At 39.5% G+C, this 13,147-nt stretch overlaps 1 protein-coding gene across 14 annotated transcripts in view; it reads right to left on the reverse strand.

Moving 5' to 3' along the window:
• Nucleotides 1–13,147, reverse strand: part of ptprt (protein tyrosine phosphatase receptor type T) — a 287,950-nt gene that overhangs the window by 119,357 nt on the left and 155,446 nt on the right. For all 14 annotated transcript variants that reach the window (XM_034287365.1, XM_020055888.2, XM_034287364.1 and 11 more), the window contains exons 10-12: nucleotides 11,210–11,411; nucleotides 8,498–8,603; nucleotides 5,827–6,100 (exon numbers count right to left, since the gene is read on the reverse strand). In XM_034287365.1, the coding sequence (XP_034143256.1) occupies nucleotides 5,827–6,100; nucleotides 8,498–8,603; nucleotides 11,210–11,411 (582 nt within the window). The remainder of the gene's footprint in view (nucleotides 1–5,826; nucleotides 6,101–8,497; nucleotides 8,604–11,209; nucleotides 11,412–13,147) is intronic.

Raw genomic sequence — 13,147 nt, forward strand, 5'->3', positions numbered from 1 at the left:
ATTTTTTTTTAAATCATGTTGGTGTTAAATCTTTCACTTGGATGTTATAAGTTGCACTGAGTAAATACAGCTGAATGAAACAAAAACTGTGTCTGTCTTCATTTCTGGCTGCAAAGCAACAAAATGTGATTATTTTGAAGGGGTGAGATTCTTTTCTGTACCCATTGTAGAACAAGGTGGTTGTCTATTCCATCTATCACTTATTGCTCCCCTAAGTGAATATTTAACAGCAACAGAGAAGCTTTTTGTCTTTTTTAATATTCCTGTCCATATAACCCAACATTAACTCTGGCATCTACTTGCTGTGTTTTATTCTCTCTCTAATTTAGAGTGGCTTATAAGTGCTCGTAAACGTTTTATGAACCACCTCACTGAGGAGAGGGCTTGTGGCCAAGGAACACAATAACCGGAACTTGAGGAATTTAAAGCTTTTCCGATGTCAAATGAGTTCGGGAGAGTTCTTAATGGGCAAAACATCCACTTCAAAGCACCTGGCAAATCCATTGGAAAGAAAATGTATGTAAAAAGCCAGAGAATTTCCCATTCACCTCGACTTTCGGTTTCACAACACTCTGACTAAGCACAGGCTCACCTGAAAGGAAGCTTTTACACTGAGATGCTAATTAACAAGACTCAATAAATATACCATCAATTTATGATTTTTCTGATGATGTTAGGATATTAAATGCTGCTTGGCTAGTTGGAGGTTGAAACACATCTTTCTGCTAACAGTGCAGGTTTTTGCTTAATCAAGTAAATCCACTGTAGGAGACACAGACAACTCCTGGAGTCCTTAAGTGCTCACATAACAAATTTCTATCGAAACTGTGTCATTATTTTCCAATAAGCACACTGACAAAACTTTTATGTTTGGTCCATCTACACTTTAACATTCACAGACGTCTTGTTCAGCCTTGATTGGGCCAAACACTGACATCAATGATTCAATCAGATTTGGTCAAATCTAGCCTATGATTGACGTTGACAAGGTCCTTGACTTGATTTTGTGTGAACTTGATTTTGTGTGAACTTGATGTTGTGTGAACTTGATTTGGTGCGAACTTGATTTGGTGCGAACACATACATAAATTACTTGTTAAGATTGTATCTGGTCTGTATTTCAGTGTCCACGTATTTCTGGTTGGGACCAGACCAAATCTGGCCCAAACATAAACATCTGTGATTGCTTCAAAGTATTATCACCTTAACTGTTAGTGGCAAAAATGTTGCTCTGTTTTTAAGCTGATGGGTGCTATCAGTTTGACAATCAATCGATTATGCTGCGCTGCTCTGAACTCCGAGTAGATTGCCAGAGTGAATTTACGAAAGCACCCCACTGTATAAATCAGACTCAAAGGAGACAGAATAACTCATTAGGAAAGGAGGAAAAACAAGCTGACAGGTTCACATGGCAAGAGACAGCCATGTGAACAAACAGTCCACGACCTGAGCAATTTCTCAGGGAATTCTTGACAGGCCTCAAGGTGAAATTCTTCAGATTTTCAGAATTCAAACACCACAATAAATAATAAAGTGTTAAAGAGACAGGCCACACGAGATGAGGACATTCATTTCGACTCACTTTAACAGCCTCTGGCAATGGCCCAAAACACTGACATTATTACTTAGGGAAAGGCTGTTTAGCTGTCTGTCTCACAGGAGAATCTGTTTTTATTGAGAATGCACATTCTGATGATCCAATTCCCCTTGTTTGTAAAGTACAGGGGATTCGAATCTGATCAACACCTGCTGTCATTGGAAAACTATCTCTCCCCGATCCCTCTGCCCTCCATGTCAGTTGAAGTGCAGTTGATTCAAGGCTGCATAGCCAACCTGAAAATGTTTACCTGTCAGTGAGAACACTACACTCTGAGGCCATTTTCTCAGTGCCATCTGCTTTGTTTTATGTCTCCTACGTCTGTCCGTGTCACCAAACAGGTTCAGCTCCATAAACATAGAGTTTCATCTCAGTACATCACCATTTTCAAAGCCATAATGCCTAGATGTCAAACGTAAACACACACACAAAAACATCTTAATTTGTTCCCATCTTGTTTGTAGGACATGGTAGGGGTGTGTTCTCTCCAGATTTCAAGCCTGCAGGGATACAACTGCCAAAAATATGACCAGATAGTCAATATGGCTGCCCTTTTAGCCAGTGATGTGTAGGACAGTCTGAAAGGAGCCTGTGGGATTTGAGAGGTGAGTTAGGAGGGGATTGTTTAGTGTGAAATTGGTAGTGCCAGGAGACACTTTCAGTTGGCATCCACCCTGGCATAGGCTAAGGAGTCAGTGGGCAGCTTGTCTGCCTCCCTTGCACCCCCCCCACACACACACACACACACACATTCTCTGTCCAGACTTACAGTCCTCCCCAAGGCAACATATTTTCTATTATTTTATGTTGGTTAACCTGGGTGGTGTCGTAGAGCGTTGAAAAATGTGATGTGCCCAAGCATGGAACTGCCACAATAGAAAGATCATAGAGTGGCATCTTAGGTATACCACCCCCTTTGAAAGAAGACTGGATAACCAAGCTGCGCTGCCATCATGCAACACTCCTTCATAAAGGTATGCCAAGTTGGAATACAGAGTAAGGGAAGGTACATGGTGACCACTATGTGGTCAGTTGACAGGTGGAAGGAACAGGTGTGTAGCCGTAGTCAACAAGTTCATAGTCACCATTAACATTTGTTCAAATGAAGAACTACCGTTTGCCCGTTAAGCTCGACTCAATATAAACAAAAAAATAAACTGTTTTCTCTAATTTGAATGTAATCAGAGGAAATGTAATGGAAAATAGTAACATATTTGTCCTTCAGAAGTGTTCATAGAGAAACAAATTATAGAACAAGATGGGGTGAAATAAATACCTTACCCTTGATGGCAGGTCGAACCTACCAAGTTAAATCCGTATTTCATGCATGACTTTTTTATCAAATTATCTGGGTCACGGTCTAATGTTGTTTTGAGTGTTTTCTCACCGAGCCTGAAACTCACAGATTGAATTGACTGAGATCCAATCAAATCATGATGCCGATGTGACCAGCACTAAGGCACACAAAACTGTATTCTGGGAGACCTTGAGCATTGGGAAGGCACCACTAATACCAAAAACCTGTGCCAAACAGCTTTACAGAGGTGGAAAATTATTGAACACCCACTGGTCTTAACCTATTTCGGAGACCTACTTTATAGTCTAACCTTGTTTGACGATTAAGAAGAGCTTGAGGGTCATACATTTGTATGCTGCTCAAGATTTGGCAGAGATACTACACTGAACAAAATTATAAACGCAACACTTTTGTTTTTTCCCCATGTATCATGAGTTGAACTCAAAGATCTAAGACTAGGCCTATTTCTCTCAAATATTGTTCACCAATCTGTCTAATTCTGTGTTAGTGAGTACTCCTCCATCTACCTCACAGTTGTGGCAAATCAAGATGCTGATTAGACAGCATGATTATTGCACAGGTGTGCCCTGATATAAAATGTGCAGTTTCACTGTATTGGGGGGGTCCGGGGTAGTCCGAAAACCAGTCAGTAACTGGTGTGACCACAATTTGCCTCACGCAGTGCAACACATCTCCTTCGCATAGAGTTGATCAGGTTGTTGACTGTGGCCTGTGGAATGTTGGTCCACTCCTCTTCAATGGCTGTGCGAAGTTGCTGGATATTGGCAGGACCTGGAACACACTGTTGTATACGCCGATCCAGAGCATCCCAAACATGCTCAATGGGTGACATGTCCGGTGAGTATGCTGGCCATGCAAGAACTGGGATGTTTTCAGCTTCTAGGAAATGTGTACAGAACCTTGCAACATGGGGCCGGATGTGGATGTCGAGGTCCTGGGCTGGTGTGTTTACACGTGGTCTGCGGTTGTGAGGCCAGTTGGACGTACTGCCAAATTCTCTGAAACATCTTTGGAGACAGCTTATGGTAGAGAAATGAACATTCAATGCACGGGCAACAGCTCTGGTGGACATGCCTGCAGTCAGCATGTCAATTGCACACTTCCTCAAAACTTGCGACATCTGTGGCTTTGTGCTGTGTCATGGAACTGCACATTTTAGAGTGGCCTTTTATTGGGCTCACTAACACAGATTTGTGAACAATATTAGAGAGAAATAGGCCTTTTGTGTACATTTTGTGTCTTATATCTTTGAGTTCCTTTGTGGTGGCGTACAGAGCCAAGATTATGAAAATGGTGTCAGTGTCCAAATATTTTTGGACCTAACTGTGTGACAAAAAGATAATGAACTGGCCTATGTTTAAGGCTCATAATGTATGAAAGGGATCTTGCTGTGTCTTGGGGCAACTAAGGAAGTAATGAACAGGTCAGAGGCCCAGGTTAGAGGGACAGGTCAGAGGGCTAGGTCAAATGGCTAGTTCATTGGGCTAGGTCAGAGGAACATGAATCTGTTAATCTGTTTGTTCTTTGTTCTGCGACGATAATGCCGCAGGACTCTGGGAAGGGGGGTGACCCACAGGAGTGACTCCTATTTATAGGTGTGTTGGCGTGACTCCTATAAAAACCAATGTGTTGGATCCGAGCCTAACCAATGTTTCCTGCAATTGCTGCATTAATAAAGGTTCAGTTTGGGTATTCATACTTTTCTCCATCATTTGTAGTAATTTCCATGACACTAGCTAGAAATGTTTCCTTGTAGAAAACAAAGAAAATGGCCAAAAAGATACTGTATATTGTTTCAGAAAACCAACCATTTTGACGTGACAGTACTATAGTTTAATCACACATGCTGATTCAATCAAGTGTGCTGCTACGGTACATAGATGACCCCCATCATTTATATTAGCTAACTAATGGTACCATATGTATCATATATGTTTCCTTAGCTAACAGCTAGTTAAGTTTATGTGGATGAGTTAGTAATCGCTATTGCTTTTTTATCCAGCTATGCTGATGACAGTAAGTTAATAAGGCCAACATCTTTTCCCCTCAGGGCTGGGAGTTTTAGGCTGTGTACAAACTCGGATAGCATTCTACTTGGCCTGATGATGCAGAGAGGACCCATTCATGTTCCCCAGGCCCCTCTGGATATCTCTGTCTACGCACCAAGTCACTTGGCTCCATCATGTCCTCAAATGGTACCTCCTGTCACTGCTGCGTCGAGGGCACTCCATTACATTTCACCATCTACCGTTTTGACAGCCAGGTGGCGACATGCATCTCTACATGCCTGGTTGACATCTCTGCTTTGATTTCTGTCACCCATCAAAAGCTCAACCTTAACAAGACAGAGCTGCTCTTCCTCTGGAGAAAGACCTGTTCAAACCAGGATGTCTCCATCGTGTTTTAAAACTCCAAAGTGCCCCTTTCTAGACTGAAAAAAACCTGTTGTTATCACATCACAAAAAGGTGGTGACTTGCTCCTGCATGTTTGTGCATCAGATCATTCTTGTCTGGACTATTACTACTCGCTGTTGATAGGGCTCCCCGCTTGTTCCATCCAAGTGTTTCAACAAAGCTTCAACCTTTCTGGTGTTCCACTACTTTAAGTTATTCTATGTCACCCTACTCTTCCCCAGACACCACTGGCTTCTAGTTGAGAAACACATCAACTAAAAAGCCTTGGTGTTATGTTCGAAATCAAAATCCCTACCCTAACTCTGCATTCCCAATGGTGAAACCATCTTTTCCTTGACGTTATAGGACAGCAGAGTCCTGAAAAAGGTATGCCCATTTTGTTTGATGTTTCTTCTGGGTATGATGATACTGGTATCGTGACTACCCTAATCTGTATCCAGATAATACACAGGCATGGATTATGAACAGAAAGAAAACAGGCCGAATGGCTACTCACCCCATTGGCTTTGCTCAGAGCTTGGAAGTAAATGCTGTAGCTCTTGGATGGAGAGAGCGGCGGGTTCCAATAACCACTATAGGTCTTATTGTCTCCTACGGTGAAGGGCTGCACCACTGTCAGGTAGGTGGGGGGGAGTTCCGCGGCAAAGTAGTGGGGTGAGTCCAAGATGGAGGCATTCTTGAAGCTGACAGGAACAGGAAAGCACTCCAGCGCATCGGCTGCCCGCCTCACCTTCTGCTTGCGTTCTTCCTTCACTACCAGCTGGTAGGCACTGGGGAGGGAGCAAACGCAAAAGGTCAAGAGGTCATCATCAGAGGCTGCTGGCAGGTGTATGCATCAAGTATCTAAATGGATTCACTAGGTATTTTGGATTCATGATCCGTTAGGACTATTAAAATGGAAACAGGATACATGGTCCTGAACTAGCAGTCCTACTGTAAGATGCTTGACACAAACAGCTCTAAACTCAACAACTGGTTTCCATAATAAAAGTGCTCAATGCTAATCAAAAACTATACATTTAATATTACTGCATTTGAATGGGACCTGTGGCAGGTCAGTTTAAAGTTTTGCTGTAAACAAAGTGTACGTGCTGTTCAGTATACGCTGACCAGAAATGGAAAAACACATTTGTTTTAGAACATAACGGTTTTAGAACATAATGGTAACTCTGTAGAAAAATTATTATTTGCTATATTAATTTTGATTAGAAACCAACATTGAAAAAACTGACCACCTTTTGGGGGGGATGACCACTATTAGACAGTCATTGCTGTGAGGGGCCAGTAGAGGGAAATGTACCTCTAATTACAAGTGAGAAGCCTGTGGGAGCTGTCTTTAGACAAACCTCTTTGAAAGGCCCTGTCAATGGAGAGGAAGGTAATGAGAGGAGGGTTTGTTTCTGTGCCGGGGTTCATGAATGAATAAGGACTTCTTTTGAGCCCTTGGATGCTATAGTGGTTGTCCGCAATTACGTCCATCTATGCCAAGAACACACTTCACAATTATATGCAATTAGGGAAATCTATGTTTCTGTGAAGGACTAGGCCAAATTATCCTTGTCTCTAATTTGTAGTCTTTCATATGAGATAATTGGTGATGACCAAATGAGAGTGCACTTATATACATATATATATATATATATATATATATATATATATATATATATATATACACATACATACATATATATATATATATATATATATATATATGTATATATATATACATATATATATATATATGTATATATATTTCAAACTAATTACAGTGAAACATGCGTCCGTTGTGCGGGATGGATGTAACAACAGCTGCTTGATCCTGCCATTAGCTTTAATTATTGGTAAACATATTTATTTAAGTTCTCATGGTCCAGAGCTCAATTTGCTTTTAAAGCATCATGTGTATCTGAAATTCAGACTGCTATATTACCATGGAATGACTTTAAAAAATAGGTAATCGTCCAGGTAATCTGATGTGTTTATACATGGCTTTGGTAGTTAATACATCAAATAATGCAATTAAGGAACTAAATACTACATTTGGTAGAAATATTCCAGAATTTGTTAGTGTTGAGGTACTTATTATTAAATTATAGAGCATTGTAGGCAACATACCCACAAGATTTTTTTATTTGTTTCCCACCAGATAATTCTATTTAGGCCTAGTATTACAGTATTATAGGAATTTTTTCTATGACCAAACTTTAGTCCATAATATGAGTTTTCAGGTACAAAGGTACACTGATCACAGTTTCAACAAACTATTGACTTCTATAAGTGGTTATTAAGCTGCTGTTTCAAGCCAACAATTAGTATTGTTGAATTGACATTCGTTTTATGACATGTCTGTTTTGTCAAGGTTGTTTCCATAGCAAGTACATTAGCATATTTTCTCTCTGACCAAACTTCCATGAGGGAAACTGAAGCATTGAGTTACAAATTCAATAGGCACACACTAACCATTTCTCAACAAATTGCTTGTGGTTCTTAAATAAGTTAAGCTGTTGTTCCAAGACAACAGACAGTAGAGTTGAATTGGCATAAGTTTTATGTTGTATCTGTTTTGTCAAGGTTGTGTTTCCAAAAGTGGAACTAAATGCAATGACATTTTGAAAAGAACTGTGTTCTGCTGAACCAACTACAATACTCATTTAACTTCATCCTGTTAATGCCTTTTGCATACAAATCGCACTTATTTGAATGACTGCTTCTAATACCTCAAACTGCTTCTAATTCCTCAAAAAGTGCACCAGACCAACACTAATTCTCTGTTTCATTTGGCAGTCTTTAGCTAACCTTTTTAATGGTGGGATACGTACAAAGTCTATGGAATGTAACCAGTCAGCAAGTAAGAGTTCAAATTTGAGATGAACATTACATGTATCATTGGCTATCATGTATTGTTTATAACCAATTTATTTCATAGTATGCAGATAAGCAGTAAACATGTATTTTTACTGGATAAGAAATTACATTGTAAATTGTAAACCTCTACAATGAAGGTTATGTGAAACATCTGTCATTATGACCCTTGAGCAAGGAATTTAACTATTAACAAGTCAACATTTCGCTGAAGTAAACACTTCTAAAATGGAGATACCTGGATATAATGACTGGGCTGTTGAAATGAGGGACCTCAATGATGTGTTTTACAGGAAGTGTGTTACCTGACAGGAGCTCCTCTTGACTGGGCGGGCTTTAGCAGAACCGTGATGGTGGTTTCCGTCTCATTCAGAGGGGCTGTGTCTGCTTCGTACTCTGGCATTGATGGGGCTGGTTGGAAAATAAAAGGTGTGTGTTCATTCTCGCACGTGATGGGATTTATTTGTCTTATGACATTTATTAAATACTTTTTTTAATCATTCAAACAATTCTGGATATAACCCAGTATTCCTGTATTCATATATTGGACTACTCTAAATTGAGAAATATGGAATGAAATTGACTGAGAGAAGTTAGGAAGCTTGTCAGCCATTTCTCTCACCTTGCACATGGCTGTGAGGGACATTTCTAAAGAATCTGGTTATAAACTGGTTGCTATGAATATGAGACCTTATGAATATGTGAGGTCAAACCATACCTCCTGTATGACACTACAGCACTTTACACTGCTCTAATTGCATTATTAATCAGTTTAAAATTGCATTAAGGCATCTCAGGGGTTTGGGGTATATTGCCAATATAGCGCAGCTAAGCACTGCGTCCAGGTAGTTATGTATCATAAATAAAAACTGCTCTTAACCGTGGTATTTGGTTATACATCACAAACCCGTCATGCCTTATTGCTTATAACCCATTAGTCACACAGGAAAAATATCTGATTCACTGCTAAACAAACAGACAAGCTAATTGGTTGAGTATGGGAGATTGATCAAATGCTCACAAATCTGCGAAATCAAGAACATGCATGATTGTGGATAAATGTACATGTCATTTTGTAAAAAAATTCCAGAAAGAAATTCCCCTGAAAATTGGTTGGGAAGTCCAGATATGCCAGCCATGTCAATGTTGTGTATGAGTTCACACTGTATGTTTTGTGTGGACTCTGCATAAGCAATAATGGCAATGTTAATAAAGAAATACACTGCATGGAAAAGATTAACTAAATATATCATCTCTATCTTTAGAGCTTGATTTCACGTTGTCTGTGAAATAATCAGTAAAGATGGACCTTTATAAAGATTAACATTAACACATTGTGTTGGTATGAACACCTTGCCCTATCCATGTCACAATAGTGTCATTTCTCTAAAATGTCACGTCATCTCCAATCTTCGTTATTTCCCAAAACATTAATCTGACAACTTTGATTAGATCAATCGCAGCAGGCTGGAAGTACAAAATGCCGGACAGTTTACTGTATAACTGATAACTAAACATTAACAGAGATAAAGAGAAATCAATTATGCTTGTGTTACCCAATTTCTAACTATGAATGTCAGTGAATATCATAGTTGAAATGAGTGAAGTACAACATTGATCACTGCATGAATGTGCATAAATGAGGAATGTAGCTTTTATGACATCATGGTTTTGGCACAAACCACAGAGATTTTAAACTAAGGCCCCTAACATGGTTTATTGGGCCAATAAATAAGCACAATCTACATTTATATTTTAGTAATTTACCAGACGCTGTTATATTGAGAGAACTACAGTTAATTTATCATATTCAAATAGATTGAACATACAATCATATTTAGCAAAAAACTTTCAATATCACACAATATTACAGTCGATATATACAGCTCATAAAAACAATAGTACAACATCAAGGTTAAAGTGGCAGTTTTAGAAAGCTTAGGCAGGCTTTTTAAACATCTAAAAAAAATCCATTAAGATGTGAGTGCCATTATACTGTATGATGCAATAATAGTAGGCATATCTGATACTGTTTTGGAGCTTGGATGTGGATAGCAATATTCAATATGACTTTCATAAAGACCCAGATTCACATCCAAAGTCTAGAACCAAAATGACTGCTATTTAAAACTTCAAAAATGTAGTGTACATTTATTCTGGCAGTTGGACCTTGTTGCATGCCACCATTTAAAATGCAATAGTATTGCCAAAAGTATCAGCTCACTGTTTTAATATTTTTGTAATACGGAAAGCAATGTGTAGTACAATGAAATCTGCTGCAAATAAGGCGTGTCATAGGAATTTGTGGGTCGATCATCTCATTGCTGTAACTATTACTCATTGTTTGATTATCGTGTCAAGTATATAGGGTAAATATTGTTTTACTTTCTACAAAATCATTGAATTGATGTGTCAATATCGTGCCAATTACATGGTTTTCTTAAACCCAAATGTGTTTGCCCTCAGGCAAAAGTTAAGTTTATATCACTACTGTTCACCTCAATTTCCACAGTTGGGTTTGTGACTCCTCTTTTACTTCCACAGTGAGGTGTGTGTCTACTTTATTTCCACAGTAAGGTTAGTGTCTCCTTCATTTCCAGAGTGAGATTCACGTCACTTCATCAATCATTCTCAGCATGCTTCCTTATTAAAACATTGGAAAGGTCGCTGTTCTACTGAGTTGCGTCCAATTTAAAAACAGCTGCCTTACTAGTCTTGGTTATTTGTTTAAGTCTTGTTCTGAAAACAATTTGTAAATCAAACATGGCATTTTACAATGTCACAATGTTTTGATTTAATGTTTAAAGAAATTCACAAAACACACACAAAAAAACCCTCAAAATTAGAAAGTAGAACCAACCAAGTAAAATTATTTGAAAGACTTCTCTTCCATGTCTTTTCAACAACACATAAGTATATTCAACATCCTTTTGATGTCTTATGTTCATAGCAGTACAGTGTGTATTAAATACAGCTTAAAGCTGTGATGAAACATCACTTTAGTAACTATCAATCACCTGCTATATTTGTGGCAATCCGGGTAGTGACGGGGGGTCCAAAGCCTTTGTTGGTGCTGGCTTTGAGGGTGAAGAAGTAGGTGGTGCCTGGATAGAGCCCCATGAAGAGATGGTGGGTCTCATTGCGTAGTTTGAACACCCTGCCGCGCTGGGTGGTCAGGTCTGCACTGGGGTCCAAGGAGCTCAGAGCCTTATAGGTGATCTATAAGTTCATAGTGAAAGTCAACACTTTATGAACAACATTTATTTAAAGTACACTCTGTCACATGGTATTGTTCACAAAATATAGATGTGTTAACATAGAAAATCAACGTAATCGCACTACTTTTTTCCACTCCTATCTGATACACTGTCTTTCAAGACTGCCGGCATTGCGAAGAGTAAACCGCTATCTTAATTGTTTTTTTTGTCCCCAATGACAAGCTTTGCTAATGTAAAAAGACAGAAAGTAGTATAAAAGCAGAAAGGTAAACATATTGCCATGCTGTTGTGTGGGTTGAGAACATGATGTTTGCCTAATTGGTACCAATCCCCAAAATAGAAGGCAAGTTAAAGTATATTTGTAAAGAATGGCACACAGTATTGTCATTTTCAAGCATATGTAATGTTTCCCTTAGTGTAGAAGAAAACAATGCAGTAAGCCAATTCTATTTTCCCCACCAGTGAAATATCCTCTCTATTTGAATGCACTCCACACTGCTCAAAACCATGACCATTGAATAAATACTGGCAACACATTACAACAGAAATATTGACCGTGTCGAACCACTCAGACGACAGTACCACTACCACAACCATTCAAACGCATGGCCTGTTTTTATTCATGATTTTTTTACCTGTGGAGATTGATGTTTGTGAAATTGATGTGTACAGGGTTGAGGGCAATCAAAACGTTATAAACTGACGTTTCACAGCTCACAACTCCATTAGAGAATTCAAATCAAACCAATTGACAGCTCGGTGCCTGCTGGCAGCTAGACCAGTTGCTGCTTGAATGGCTTTAATGGTTAAGTGCTGAATCTGGCATTGGCCCCAAGACCAAGCTGCATTGACCACAGGCAAAGAAACAGTCAGGCCAAGACAACCCCCACTTAAAATACAATTTTAGCTGAAAGCAACAACAACCACAAAAAATGAGAAAAGATTAGAAAAATAAGGAAAAATACAGTGAATGGGGAAAAAGTACTGAGCCCCCTCAGGACAGCTGAATCCGGGATTATTCTGAGGTCATTTTTTTAAGTACAAAATCATGTAGGGTGAATATACATACACTGCTCAGAAAAACACTTAAATCACACATGGGGTATCAATGAACTAAATATATTAACAATCAATGTACATTGTGTAATTCGTTGAGAACAAAATGACGTAACAACAGTCGATGGAAGTCAAAATCCCCAGCTGATTAAGGGGTGGATTCAAACTCACACCGAAAACGACTGAAATGATAGGCTGTTCCAAGTTGCGTGAATTTCATCACGGCAACTCATAATGTGACTAAGTAGTGTGTATGCACTCCCGACAACATCTGGGCATGCTCCTGATGAGATGATAGATGGTTTCCTGGTCTCCTCCCAGACCTGGATCAGGGCATCAATGAGCTCCTGAACAGTCTGTGGCGCTACTTGGCAGCGTCAAATGCACCGATACATAACATGCCAGAGGTTCTCAGTTGGATTCAGGTCTGAGGAACGTGAGGGCCAGTCAATAGCATCATTGCCTTTGTCATCCAGGAACTGCCTACACACTCTGGCCAAATTAGGCTGTGCATTGTCCTGCACCAGGAGAAACTCAAGGCCCACTGCACCAAGCGTAAGGTCTGCCGATGGGTTTGAGGAATTCATCCCGGTACTAAACAGCATTTAAGGTGACGTTGGCTAGCAGGTGGATGTGTGTGTGACCCTCCAAGGACATACATCACTGACCCACCACCAAACC

The sequence above is a fragment of the Esox lucius genome, chromosome 17 (assembly GCF_011004845.1).
Source record: "Esox lucius isolate fEsoLuc1 chromosome 17, fEsoLuc1.pri, whole genome shotgun sequence".
In the NCBI taxonomy this organism is placed as follows: Eukaryota; Metazoa; Chordata; class Actinopteri; order Esociformes; family Esocidae; genus Esox; species Esox lucius.